The 13,389-nt window shown below is 38.7% G+C and overlaps 3 protein-coding genes across 3 annotated transcripts; 2 read left to right on the top strand and 1 right to left on the bottom strand.

The window, feature by feature from the left end:
- Window positions 1-185: 185 nt before the first annotated feature.
- msgn1 (mesogenin 1) lies at window positions 186-1,935 on the top strand. The gene has a single exon (XM_040017792.1). The coding sequence runs from the start codon at window positions 1,009-1,011 to the stop codon at window positions 1,441-1,443; it is 435 nt and encodes a 144-aa protein (XP_039873726.1). The 5' UTR covers window positions 186-1,008; the 3' UTR covers window positions 1,444-1,935.
- On the top strand, window positions 1,924-9,916 carry si:ch211-51e12.7 (uncharacterized protein LOC336335 homolog). The gene is made up of 6 exons (XM_040017798.1): window positions 1,924-2,117; window positions 3,795-3,874; window positions 4,513-4,662; window positions 4,895-5,032; window positions 5,152-5,277; window positions 5,777-9,916. The coding sequence occupies exons 2-6, from the start codon at window positions 3,795-3,797 to the stop codon at window positions 5,865-5,867; spliced, it is 585 nt and encodes a 194-aa protein (XP_039873732.1). The 5' UTR covers window positions 1,924-2,117; the 3' UTR covers window positions 5,868-9,916.
- mrps10 (mitochondrial ribosomal protein S10) lies at window positions 9,833-12,492 on the bottom strand. Its single transcript, XM_040017789.1, has 7 exons — window positions 12,357-12,492; window positions 12,118-12,170; window positions 11,591-11,660; window positions 11,317-11,456; window positions 11,110-11,218; window positions 10,799-10,888; window positions 9,833-10,051 (listed from the first exon to the last, which is right to left on the bottom strand). The coding sequence occupies exons 1-7, from the start codon at window positions 12,426-12,428 to the stop codon at window positions 9,971-9,973; spliced, it is 615 nt and encodes a 204-aa protein (XP_039873723.1). The 5' UTR covers window positions 12,429-12,492; the 3' UTR covers window positions 9,833-9,970.
- Window positions 12,493-13,389: the final 897 nt, after the last annotated feature.

The raw sequence follows: 13,389 nt of genomic DNA, 5'->3' as shown, positions 1-13,389 counted from the left end.
CTTTCTCTAAAACAGAGGAGACCACTGTGCACAAATAAAGTTTAACATATTTAATACTAATGAAGAATGAGGTTTAATTTTAATGCACCAGAAGGAGGTTTTGGATAAGCAGAGGTTAAGTGTTAAATACTCACTGATGGCACCACATGTGCTCATTTTCTCCCACCGCTGTTTGACGGAGCTGCAGGGAGGAGACCCTGCAGCTGACAGGAGGCACGGAGGAGGCTGAGCCATTGGATTTTTACAACCCACCAGAGTTGGTCCCCTTGATCCTGAGTGAGGCCTCACACCTTTTCAGACATGAAAGGTCTGGCAGGAGCTTGGTGACAGCTGCATCCTCTGCCCAAATAACAACTCTGTCCGATAACACTGGCTCTTTAATCTTATTTGTTTTATATTATTATTAGAATAAAAGCTTAGGACATAAAATATTAGTTTTTCATGTCCAGTTGGTGCGGTAAAGTAGAGTTAGTGGGATTTGTACACATTTAAAGGAGGTTGAAGTACAAGGACAGTCACTTTTAAGAATTTCCAGACAGGATAAAGAGTTTGGCTCTGCAAGTTTATCTTTTTCCAAAGTTTATTCTGGTCTTTATTTATTTATGTTAACGTCCACACCGAAGACACAAGCAGGCTTACTTTGCCTGAGAGGCGTGAAGATCCCAGGTGAAGCAGCATCCTTCATTAGACAAATCACATCAAACTGATAATTGTCGTCAGGGAGACTTTAAAGTGTAAAGGAATCTAATTATTTTTCTTTCTATCACATTATCCCTCTATTTAGCCTTATTCACACCCCAGTGATAGACTAACGAACCATGTCCTCCGGGAAGGTCGCATTTTGGCACTTGCGAGTTTCTTTGAACTTTTGTCGCTACAGCTGTGAACCTTTAAACCTCCGGAGATCAGCTTCTGTATAAAACCACTTTGGCCAAATCACTTTCACACACTCTCCCTGCCGAAACCCTGAATGCCATCCGTCGCGGCTTGGTCGCCTGGATATCCAACATGAACCTGGATGTGGTTACAGCTGAAATATTGTCTGAGTGGAAGTGCCATGAGAGCGCCTTTGGAGAAAACCAAGAGTCACCTCAGCCCACTTCACCTGAGTCACAGAGAGAGTCAGTGTGCTCTTCACCGGAGATGTGCTACTCCAGCCAGCATCGGGAGATCAAAGACTTCTCCTTCACCTTCACGAGCCGAGAAGTGACTGCACCACCGGCGCAAAGGCAAGGCAAGCCAAAGATGTCCACCAAAAGACGCATGAAGGCCAGCGAGCGGGAGAAGATGCGGATGAGGAGCCTCGCAGAGGCTTTGCACCAGCTTCGGGACTACCTGCCGCCGGACTACAGCAAAAGAGGGCAGCCCCTGACCAAGATACAGACGCTCAAATACACCATTGAATACATCAACAAGCTTGCAGACCTCCTGAGTCGCACGTAAAGGCACTGAAAATGGACCGTATTTGGACATTTCGTGAAGTTTCTTTATCTGTTTAATACTTATTTTAATACTTTCCTCTTATTTCTTTTAACAGTTATGATGTACATATTGTTTACTTTTCTTGCACTTGCCAGATATTTTCTGTATATGAGGCATACTTTTGTTGGAATTATGAACTCAGTGTTTATGTTGACAGAATTTGGAGAAGAGTCGTCGTACTTGATTCATACTTTTACCCTCCTGTTTTTATATTTTTTAGAATTTAAGAGAATTGGTAACGTTTTGCTGTGTGAATTTTGTATTTTTCTCAAATACTAAAACAGGTCGATTTGTATTCTGCTAAATGTTCTGCATTCACCGGCTGTTTTAATCCAAATGAGTTCTACAGTCATGCTTTTCCCCTGAATCTTCAATAAACGTGTGTAATGTGTTGAACGTGTGGCCCGTTTAATTACTGAACCGTTTTCAAGGCTGGAGACCATTGGAAGCACGTTAGCCGAGTCAACCAATCAGAATCCCAGAAAGCGAACCTTGGCCTAAATGACGTTACCAATGAACCAATCAAGTTTAAACATTTATTCCTGGTGGGTGTGACTTTGAAAGCGAGTGTCTCTTCACAAAGAAATCCCAACCTGGGATGTCTGTTTAAGCCGCCATTTCAAAGCCCATCGAAGGTACGAGAGTTGCTAGAAATTTTGTATATATCTATATTTTTTATTTTTCTATTTTTTTTTAGGAATCACAAAAACCATATCATTTTTTAATCTATCTCACCGGCGTCATCGATTTGAAGTAAGTCATTCCAGAAGCGTCAAAAAAAATCTACAGAAACGCCCCTTTCTTGGATGACTAACGTTTAGCTTAATCACACGCTTGTCACTGAAGTTTATTCTGTTTATATTTTCAATTAGGAAAATATCATTAAATGTGTCTTTGAAATTTGTTTATATTAGACTGTTCTTTAAAAAATTTGCAACATAGCGTAATTCTGTCATACCTGCCCTGGAAGTTCCAGGAATTAGACGGGGCCCTTTATGGCTTTACGTGTATATTTTAGCTGGCTGGGCTCACTATTTGCTACTATTCATGAGGGGTATTAAGAAGTATTATTAGAGGCTCGAACTGTATTTGTCGCACAGGTCGTCCCCAACCCCCTCTGCCGCTGCTTCTAGCTTGATATTTAAAAGCTCACACAACCTCAGCCGCCTCCTAGGATCGGGATAAAATTGTTTCCATGACGCTCGACGTGCCTTTGGCTTTGCAGGCTTTCTGTCTTCAAAATATCACTGTAAAATGTACGTATGAACGAGTGTGCTTCATGCCATGTTCATGGCCATTAAACATTTTAAGTGTGTGGCTCAGCCATTGGACCTGTTACATACAAATCTCTCTATATAATAAATTATAAGCAGAACAGTGTACTTTCCGTCTACATCCTGGCTTAAATGGATATTTAGGTGGGTGTAGAATGAGCGACTCATCCCTCATTATTGCAAAAGGAGGATAATAAACTAATGGAAATAACTCTCGGGAGATTTAGCTATAGACTTTATTAGGCATAAAATTATTCAGTGATCAAATTTATTGCATTGATTAAAAGTGGGTGTAATGCGTTAGATCTTTTAGCTTTCAGCAGGCTGATTCTTTAGAATGAGCAAACATGAGCAGATGTCTTGTTGAAATATATTTAAGCTATTAAAGTCCAGGATATAAAAATGTATGACGTGATTTAATTTTTAAGAGAGCTGAAGAGGTGCCACGTGAGTATTTAATCAGCCTGTTAATAAAACGCAATTACACAAACTTGCCAGGCAATTACACACAGACTCAAAACTGGAACAGAGCAATCCAAAGGAAGGATAGACGAGTAAATCCTGCCTGTATTTGTGCTGGTTCAGCAGCACACAAACACGAGGAAAGTGGAGAGTAATCATTTAAAAGTGAAACAGAATACCAGGGAGCCTGACTGCGTTATATCACTTCATATATACAGTTATCTTCTAGTGCTTTATTGTTCTGTTTTATTAGTCTTGAAGAAATAAATTTGATTAAAGGCATTTCCTGTGTAATTTATGCAGACAACATACAAATTAGTGCAAAAAAATCACCAGAATGCAGAAAATGAAGTGCCTCTCAGTATATTAGAATACAAATCAAAGACATTGCAGTGCAGTTTCCAGCATTACATAACAAACACTTAAAAAATAGTATGTTTGAACGCAGCTCTTCTGTTCATGATGGTGTTCATTGTCTATATCTATATCATTATGTTTTGTACAGGTACAAGTATGAATCTAGTACTTATTACTGCTGATCTTCTGCACATAACTATTGACTTGGGATTGTTTCAGATGGACACGGACACAGAAGAGAGAGTCACAGAAACTTCCATGGATGACTCAGAGAAACATGTAATCCAACTCAAATCCAGGTCTGTCCTGCTGTCTGTTACAGTCTCCTGTTTCATTTGTGTACACATGCCGGTTGTTCGAGTTTAGGTCTTTTTTTTTCCTGCTTCATCTTTCAGATATGTCTATAGGAAACTGTCATGGCAAGGTCATATGCTATTAATAGTTTACTGTTTTGTCCTATAGTGGCAGCAACTGAGAGAGGTCATACTGTGTCACAGATATAATCTGTAAAAGCTTAACTTTTTTTAGCCTGGTGTTAAATGATTGTTATAGATTTCACAGTAAATCTTCAACCTGGACGCTGTTGTAAATTTTAATGGATGCATACGTGTTTTTCTTGTTCTTTGATCTCCAGCAAATTTTTAATTTCACCACAGCAAGTCACAGTAATTAATGTAGTAGTTTTCTACTAATACTTAATCAGGTCCTGCAGATTTCCTTTATAATGATTTAAAGATGCATCTCTTCACACCCATATCTATTTATGTAGTCTAAATGCCTTACTATTTGACAACATGACAATTCTTGTGGTTTTATGCAAGATTAGATACAAAAAATTTAAAGTGCGTCAGTGTTTTTTTTTTTTTATTACAGCTTAACAAGACTGAACCTGAACTAGAAGGACAGTGTCAGTTTTCCCTTTGTTATCTTCCTTCAGGGGTCGTGGGGCCAAAGGCCGTGGGCGATGGGGGCGTATGAGTAGAGGTGGCATGCGTGGTGGGCGGGGCATGATGAAAGGCTTTGGGCCACCAGGACCTGGAAGGGGTCGAGTAAAGGATGGAGCCATGAATGGATTTGGGCCCATGAGGTACTTTTATTGATGTCTGACACACGCACAGTGTTGATATTCTGTAATATGTAAGTTTTATAACTTGGTTAGTTTCTAAACACATATTTTCAGTTGGTAAACATAAAAAGGAAATGCTTATAGACAGCCACTACTGAGTATTTCTGTATTTAGATGCATTTTAAATACTTAACTTTTGATCCATTACATGTGTCAATTTAGATAAATTATGCTGCGCCTTCTTCCCTTGCAGAGGAATGGGGAGGATGCGTCCTTACCCTGACCTTAGAGGTCCTCGAGGTAGGGCTGGACCCATGGGCATGGGTCCTCCTCTTCCCCCTCCCCCACCTCCTCCTATGCACCTCAGAGGCCCCTTTCCACCCATGCCCAGGTAAACGCCTCATTCAGGCACATAACATGCACAGACACCCACAAAGCGCATAGTTAGAGCTGACCTGTCACTTTCAAATGTCTTATTCCTTACTTCCTGAAAATGTTCTTCCTCTACAGGCATGGACCCCCTCCACCCCCTCCTCCAGGTCATCCTGGTTTCAGAGGGCGTCCGCCACACCCTCGAGGCCGTGGCATGCCACCCCCTGGACCTCCGCGCCCCTTCCGTCCGCGAGGCCCACGAGGGTAAGCGGTGTTTTAATATTCATATCATGCTTAAGCTTAAAATGTCACAAATCTCTGTGCTTTGTGTGCACGGTAACCAGATTGTTAATAAATTTAGTGAATCTGAGAGTTTTTCTTTGAGATCTGAGATGCAGCAAAAGCACAGAGGTTTGTGACACTAATGCACAGTCTTTTCTGTCCCTTTCTCTTCAGCCTGCTTATAGTTAAATTCTTTAATCTTCTCTTCAATTTTTTGATAGCTCTGTGTCAAAAAGAAGCAGCTTTGCTTTAATAGTTTCCTACTGTAGCAAATGTAAAGTGAAGTTATTTTTTTTAAGCTAAACTCTTAAATAGTGCATGAAACATGAAGCTGTATTTTGCAAGTTCAAAGGTGCAGAGCAGAGGGGATCTCAGTTCCCCCGCCTTAAACTAGAGTCGTTCAGATGGCTGCTCTTATCAGAGTGTGCCCCCTATTGGCCAAAGCCAAGAATCCAATGTGTGATTTTATCCTTTTACACAGCTACCACAATGGACCGGTCTCTCCTCCGCCTCACCCCCCACCTGGCAGAGGCCAGAGGTGGCCAGGCCCCCCTGGTGGCCGACGCTTTTAATACAGCCTGCTCTAAAAACTATAACTAAGCAGCTGTTAATGTAGAAGAGGCCCTGTAGTCGTGCAGTGAATGAAATGCCCCCGAATGATGTGTTTATAAAAAAAAAATAAAAGTCTGAGTTATCTTTTGAGTATCTTAAGAAATACTCTGTGCCGACATGTTTGGTTGTTGGTATTGTCCACTGGCAAAGAGAAAAATGTGAAAATGACTAAAGGGCAACTGAGGACGAATTAAAAACAATTTATAACCGAATAATGTAAAGGGATTCCCAAGTTCTGTTACCTATAAATACTGTTCGTATTTTAACAGAAGTTGTTAAAACGAGTTTGTTCTCCAAAATTAAATGTTCTGTGTTTCTTGTTACAGTCGCCCTGTGAGCCTTTTTTCTGACCCCTAATGAATAAAGGTTAACAAATGGGGTGACACTGTATTTCTGAAGGTGGGGGTAGAGGGGAAAATTTTAAAAGGGAGGGGAAGGAGTGCACAGCAGCCCTCAAACACTACTGTTTATTAGTTTGGTCCACCTTGGACCTCCCTAATCTTTCCTCATGCTACATGAATATAGTTATGTATTCATAACCTCACTAAACAGTGCACTAATTATTGTTTGACACGTTTTACAAGTCTTTATCCAGCTTGTCGAGTATTAATGAGTATTTAATTTCATATTATATATATTTTAATGTGCAGGTATTTTAAGTTATGAGTATTGCTGTTTGGAACATTCATGTTTGTCTCCAGCAATCTATTGTGTGATGACAAAAAGGCATTATAAATGAATAGCATACTGAGATATATATATATATATATATATATACACACACACATATATACCAGGTTTCTTAATTAGAGCAAATTCCATTCATATTTGCTCCAGTTAATGATAAGAAGTTACTCTTTACTGTGTTTTTTTTAAGTGTTACTATTTTATATTCATTGTAATTAACATAACTTGTGAAACTGTGAATGTGTTTTGAGAACCATCAAGAGATAGACGTGAAAGAACAAAATAATAAAACAACAAAAAAATAAACTCAACTTCTTCTTTTTTTATTTGTTCACAAACAAGTCTGAGAGTTGTTATTACCGACTACAACGTCTCTGTGAAACAGAATGAACTGCATTGTAAGTGTGAGCTTACATTTGTTTATGTGATACTTTAAAGTGAACATTTGATTCGTGTAATTAATAGTTTTGCTTTAGGTTTTACTATCTGGAGGACCAGGAAATCTTGATGTTCACTTTAGATCTCACTGAATTCTGTAGACTGAGGGCTTCAATTAATTTATGGCTTAAAAAATGTAAAACTAAACTATGAATTGTACTTATAGTAAAGGTTTACGGCCTTGTAGCTACCAGTGTAAAATTGATTGGAGGACACGGAGCCGCTCCACATACAAGACATCTCTCAGTTTAAAATGAGTGGTAGCATGTCTAAAAGGAGGACATCATCTGAACAGACACTCTGATATGACCAAGAATTATAACTTATTTATTCTGTTTCTAAAAGATGCTGACCCCGTTTCAAAGGGGCCAGCTGGCTCAGAAAACCGCACTATTCTAAATTCTGACTTTTTTTTTTTTCTCAGTCAAACCTATTAAAAATTTTTTTTTATCTTATCTCCTGTACTCTTGTATAATTTCAAATCTAATTAATTGCTTGCATGCATGAAATAGTTCCACCTTTTTATAGTTAATAAAAATAATAATAACAATAGATGTGGGTTTACAATGTGCACACATTTGCTCAAATTGGGATATAATGACTTAAGAGGGTCTTCGGTTTTACAGTTTATCCGTATTGTGGTGATTAAGGCCAGCTGAATTTTTAAAGCTAAAAGCACAGGTGCAACCATCTGAAGAAAATATTTTTTTCTAGATAAACGAGGACTTTATTCTGTGAACCACACGTGGCTTGAATATAGGTACACGTTCAAGGAGAGGTGATAAGTAAATAGCCACAGCCAGGTGTTGCATCCTGCCCCCTTTCTCTTCCTGTCTTTTTCCATTTCTTCAACACTTTTGACTACATTTTGCTACATCAGCCTCTGAAGTCCCAGTTTCTCCCTTTAGTTGATTATAACAGACTGACTGTTGTTGTCTCCTGAAGGGGGGGGGGCACACAGTACAGTTAACCTCCCGGGCCCCAAGGAACCCAGGCCCTCCCTCACATCTCTCCCCTCCTTCACCAGCGGCGTGACACCTGAGGTTCGGCACATCACTTGAAAAGGTGAGCCTCCTCTTGTGTCTTAATCCCTAAACCCCTTCCTCTCCAAAACAAGGAGATTCTCTCTTTCAGGACCTCAAGGTGGAGCAACTTCAAAGTCATACTGGGGATTGGTGAGATTTTAGAGGATTTGTGGGTTTGGAGGTGCATCTGTATCGTGATGGGGAAAATGGCATGCTTGATATATAGCACGTAGTCTTCTACTCAGGAAATCGAGATGTTTCATTTAACTACTTCCAGGCTAATGTGGATGGTGCATTCTAGCTCACTTCCACACCTTATTGGACACGTGAAGCCCCTGTTAGCTGTAACGGTAACATTCGTGCTGATATCACAGGTTAGACTATGTACTGAGAAGCGATGGAACGACCCACAGATTAACAATGCTTTGGTTCAGGAGGCCAGCAGACATTTTACACTCTTCAGTGTTCAGCACAACCTTTTTTTCCCCTGCTGGGTCACAGAGGAAGGCTGTCAGACTTTTTATCTTTTTGACCAACAAAAAGCCATTTTAGTTCATTTATAGTTGGAATATAATTTATAGAATTTATCAGTGGTTTATATTATAACAAATTTTAAAGTGGTAGAATTAAAGATCTGTTTTTTTATCTGCACACAGCACTTTAATTTAGCTTCTTGGTAATTTAGCTACAACAGATAATTTATCAGACCACCTATCATTAAAAACAAAATACAATTATTTTTTTTTTAGAAATTTGTCAAAAACTTATTTCAAACTAAAAATTATATTATTTATATAACAGTGTTTTTATACCCAAATTTCAGCCACATTTTCACACAGGATTTATAAGAAGTCAGAAATTAAATTAAATAATTTAATTAAACAAATTATAGTTCAGCATTTAAAATATGATTTTGATGATTATCCAGTAGAGAAACATAGAGATTTTTGTAACTATCAACACTGTTAATTTAGGACAGCTGTGGTGGTCCAAAAAACTTTAAGCACTGTTGTTGTGTAAACTGAACCAGTGGTAGCTGGAGGATGCTACATTTACAGATTTACAGGACTTTCTCACCACTGTTGCATCACTTTCTAAGTCACTATCATCCACTGTTTACATTTAAGGGACTATATTTCAAGAAACATTCAGTGATTAGAGCCATTAGAAGCAGTATAAGCTACTGGCAATCATACTTGAGTATTTAGACTTTTTTTTTTTTTTTTTTAAACAGCATACAAAAATGGTTTCAGGAAGGTATAGATGCAATAGTTCGATTAGCTGAAATTCATCTAGGATTTGATAAAGCCTGTCTTAACCTACTTGAATGCTTGCTAAATGATTGAGATTCCTGTGTGGCGCGTGTGGCCAGGTTTTAACAGACAGGATAGATTTCAAAATGAAAAGGCCAACAAAACTAGCAAGCAAAAAAGATCCCTCCAGTGAACTTGAATTAGTTGACACTTAACTCCTCTACAACATAAAGAAACGATTAAACACCTCCACTTTGTCCTTTTGAAGGTAACCATACGATGAATACACGTAAAATAAAATGAGGTGCCAATCATCAGAATGACTACGCTGTATACGCTGTTTTGTGATTTGATGTATACTGTTTTAATCAATAAATGTACAAAGCGAAGGTCTCGTGTGTGCTGGTCTTGTATCTGCACGTATACATACAGTTCATCCCAATATCACTGCAGCTCGTCAAACAAAAACTTTTGACTTATTTGAAACAGTCCCAGATAAACTACAACCTGAACTACAAAGAATGAGTTGTGTACATATTCAGTTTATTTCACATAGCTTTGCAACAGAAAAGACAACATGCTTTAAAAAAAAACAAAAAAACAAAACATAATCACAGGAAAACACATTTAATAGACATCTGTTAGTCACAGGTGCTGGATTTACTGGCTGGGCTTGTCGTCTGTGGGAATTTCCTTCCACATCGGTTCAAGGATGTGATCAGGAACCTTCTCCATTGCAGTCTGTCAACATGAACAGAATAGAAGAGCGAGAACGTCATATGAAAAGTTGCCCTTTCCCACACAGAATTGCACAGATAGGGAAGGACTGTCATATTCAGCTTTACTGGGAAATGTCGAAGGAGTATTAGACCACATTATGAAAAAAAAAAATTATCATTTTGAGAATAAAGCCAAAATTTTAAAAAAGGCTAAATGAGCAGATTAGTTGTTTCAAGACAAACAGCACCAGCTGTTATACACTTTACAAAATACCTTGTTTAGACGAGTCGATTAAAACTAAATGATCAGCCGTCTTGTGATCCAACATGCGTACTTTTTATTGCACGATGGTGCAACCATCGATAACCTTCCATTTGTCCATTACCAGCCATTTCATTTTGGACAAATCCACTCTTCCAGGTGTGTGGTTTTCTGCCTGACCAGATGCAGTTTTCTGCAACATCTTTTCAACGTCCTTATCCTTAACATACTGAGCTAGAAGGGAAATAGTTTCCCACCTTGTTACTAAAACCGATTCTGAAGTATGAGCTTCTCTTTACCATTTGTAACAGGGGACAGGCCAAATTTATTAACAACCTAAGTTAGGAGTGGGAAATTAATTTTCCCAAGGGGGCACATTAGAATTGGGAATATCATGGAAGGCCACACTAATAAGCTTTGCAATGGAAAGCATCTAGCCTGCAGACACTGATATTGATGATACTGGTGAGCAAGTTTGGGTGTACATCGATCTCTGCAAAACCTCACCTTCGTCACCTCCATGGCTACACCTTCCGGAAGATTCCTCTGAATGTATTCAAGGTATACTTGTGCTGTACAGCCTGTTATATGATGCAGCTACGGAGACAAAAAATAAAAATAAACATGTTAAACAAATTACCTTATAATGACATGCAATAACTGGCACAAACACAAAGCTCATTCGTGTTATTATGCAAAGGTTAGAAGTTTCCAGTAAAATGTAACTAGGTGAATAATACCGAACTCCTTTTAATGGCTTTTTGTGCATTTTTTTCTTGTTGGATTTTAATTTTTTTTTAAAAATTAGAGCTTCTCACCTCGATGCACCGGTAGTGAGTTCTCATCTCATACTGGACTCTGTGTTTTTTGAAAATGTGTATTGACTTCAGGAGTGTTAACCTCTCAATGTCCTTCGGAGGTTCAAAACTGTGATGGAGGAAGAAGATCCCAAAAAAGTCATGGCATTACAAGAAGATTTTAGACAGAACCTTTACTAGAGTTAGTGTGTGGCTGCTAAAACTCACACTTTTCCAAGACTGATGCCCAGTTCTTTAGCTGTCATGGTGGCAAAGAACTCATAGCTGTCCAACACAGCTCTGTCATGACCTTTAACCAAAACCACCAGTTTCTGGAACAGTGTGTCCGGCTCCTCTGTGACTGTGATCTGGACCAAAGGAGAAAAGAAAGCCTTAACGCCACATGCAATTCCAAGCGATGGCCTTTGAATATAAACCACTGTAGGTTTGTTGTATTTCACTACAGCACCAGCCTGATATAAGAATGATAATGATAACTTACTGCCGATTGTGCTGCTGACGTTAAAACTGTCGTGTGGAAAGAAGTGCTGGGAGTCAGAGGGAGGTGAAACCTGCAGAGGAGATACAGAATAACTGCTTATACAATAAATGTGCTTAGAAAAAAGTGCACTTCAACTGCACAAGGTGCTTAATGCCTCTGGGCTTTTCTGGCTTAGCTTCATGGTGTTCCTATTCACTGCCTGAATATACTGCTAGTGTTGTTTTATTTTATTAAGGATTGTGAGTATACTGTACCTATAAGATGTCCTTTTCTTTACATTATTTACTTAATTTCCATGGGGAAATAAACACGTTGCATTCCGATACAGCCAAAAAAAGTGCTCCGAAAACACATGCTATTTATCTTTACTGACAGATCTTATCAAAAAAAAAAAACAGTAAAAACTGTTTGTAAATCTCTTCATAATTTAATTTAAAACTGCTGCACCCCTGCTTCGTGTGAAAATTCATGTGATTCACGTAAGCAATTATGGCTCAACTCATTTAAAAGATGGGGGGGTTACCTACCGAGTTATATTACATTTCCTGTGACCCGAACAGACACTCAAACTTGCCGGTCCCTGAAAACAGAATCAAGCTCTTTTTATTGAAATGTACAAATGACCTCGGTTGTGCAGCTGCCACGAATGGCCAAAATCTACGATTGGCTAACTAGCTACGGTAATTTTTCCAAAGCTAGAGACCTGCCATGTTAGTAAACTGTTAGAAAACGTTATCTAAAATGAAAAACAAGTTAGTTACCATACCAAATATGAGACACCACTCAATATCCTTGCCAAAGAGAATAATTCACGTTTGCGAGCCATGAGAGACGCCATGTTTTTTGAGAGAGCGGACAGAAGGTGAAATCATTTCCCTGTGCTGCCCCCTTGTGTCCTGGAGGATAAATGAGGTGGGCACTAACGAGCTAGTGATGAGTACCAAGTATCCAGTCTACAGTCCCATCGAAACCTTTCATGGTCATAAAACTGAGAATGAAAGACTAAGATTGGATGTATTATATTCAAATATATTTTCATATTCACATTTACAAGTCATATGAATAACAATGTAGTCTGCACTTGACTATCGTGACATTATTTATGCATGCTTATGATGCTTCATCTACCTTGTAGCTTCCTGATTCTGTCACAGTGATTTTTGTCACAGGTGATTCTTCTCTTGATCATCACCACATCTTATTTGAAAAAGTGGAGTCAGTCAGTAATGTATGATCTTTCTTTACAAGGTTCAACTGCAAAGGCTGCCTGTTAACCTCTGGTCACTGATTTAATTTAAATGCAGTATCTGCAAAGTCACTGGGCATTTTAACATTAGATTTATCTCTTATTCATACTTTTAAATACTTTTCTGCCTATAAACGGAATGAGCAAAAACAAACAAACAAACAAACAAACGAACCCAAAACCTAAACAATTACTTTGGCACATTTGTTTTCTTAATTTGTGATCATGTATAATATGTTGTTTTATTACACATTTATACACACCCACATGAAAAAAACAATGCAATGGAGGCTGCTTATACAGTTGCTGTATGCGTGTACTTAATATACTTAATACAGGTATATTTAATGTAGATGCTTAGATGCATTCTTCTCCAAATTTGTGGGAACCTAGTTTTGAAAGGTAAACTGTTATTGGATTGACTGTTATTTGATTAAGGTGCTATTGATATGAACAATTTTAATTGGTCTGAATCACGTGCCTGTCACGTGACCCAGCAGTAGGGGCCCAGCAGTGTACAGTAGCAGGCTGCAGGCAGAGGAAGAAGCAGCGG

The sequence above is a fragment of the Simochromis diagramma genome, unplaced genomic scaffold (assembly GCF_900408965.1).
Source record: "Simochromis diagramma unplaced genomic scaffold, fSimDia1.1 OVJJ01000802.1, whole genome shotgun sequence".
Classification (NCBI taxonomy): domain Eukaryota; kingdom Metazoa; phylum Chordata; class Actinopteri; order Cichliformes; family Cichlidae; genus Simochromis; species Simochromis diagramma.
The sequence above is the reverse complement of the archived record's forward strand: the minus strand, read 5'-3'. Positions and strand labels throughout refer to the sequence as shown.

Coding starts and splice junctions, on each gene's coding strand:
- msgn1 (XM_040017792.1), top strand. CDS start 1,009: ATGAACCTGGATGTGGTTACAGCTGAAATATTGTCTGAGTGGAAGTGC.
- si:ch211-51e12.7 (XM_040017798.1), top strand. CDS start 3,795: ATGGACACGGACACAGAAGAGAGAGTCACAGAAACTTCCATGGATGAC. Junction 4,663..4,894: donor AATGGATTTGGGCCCATGAG/GTACTTTTATTG, acceptor CTTCCCTTGCAG/AGGAATGGGGAGGATGCGTC. Junction 5,278..5,776: donor CGTCCGCGAGGCCCACGAGG/GTAAGCGGTGTT, acceptor CCTTTTACACAG/CTACCACAATGGACCGGTCT.
- mrps10 (XM_040017789.1), bottom strand. CDS start 12,428: ATGGCGTCTCTCATGGCTCGCAAACGTGAATTATTCTCTTTGGCAAGG. Junction 11,661..12,117: donor AGGAAATGTAATATAACTCG/GTAGGTAACCCC, acceptor TCTCCTCTGCAG/GTTTCACCTCCCTCTGACTC. Junction 11,219..11,316: donor GGCATCAGTCTTGGAAAAGT/GTGAGTTTTAGC, acceptor CCTCCATCACAG/TTTTGAACCTCCGAAGGACA.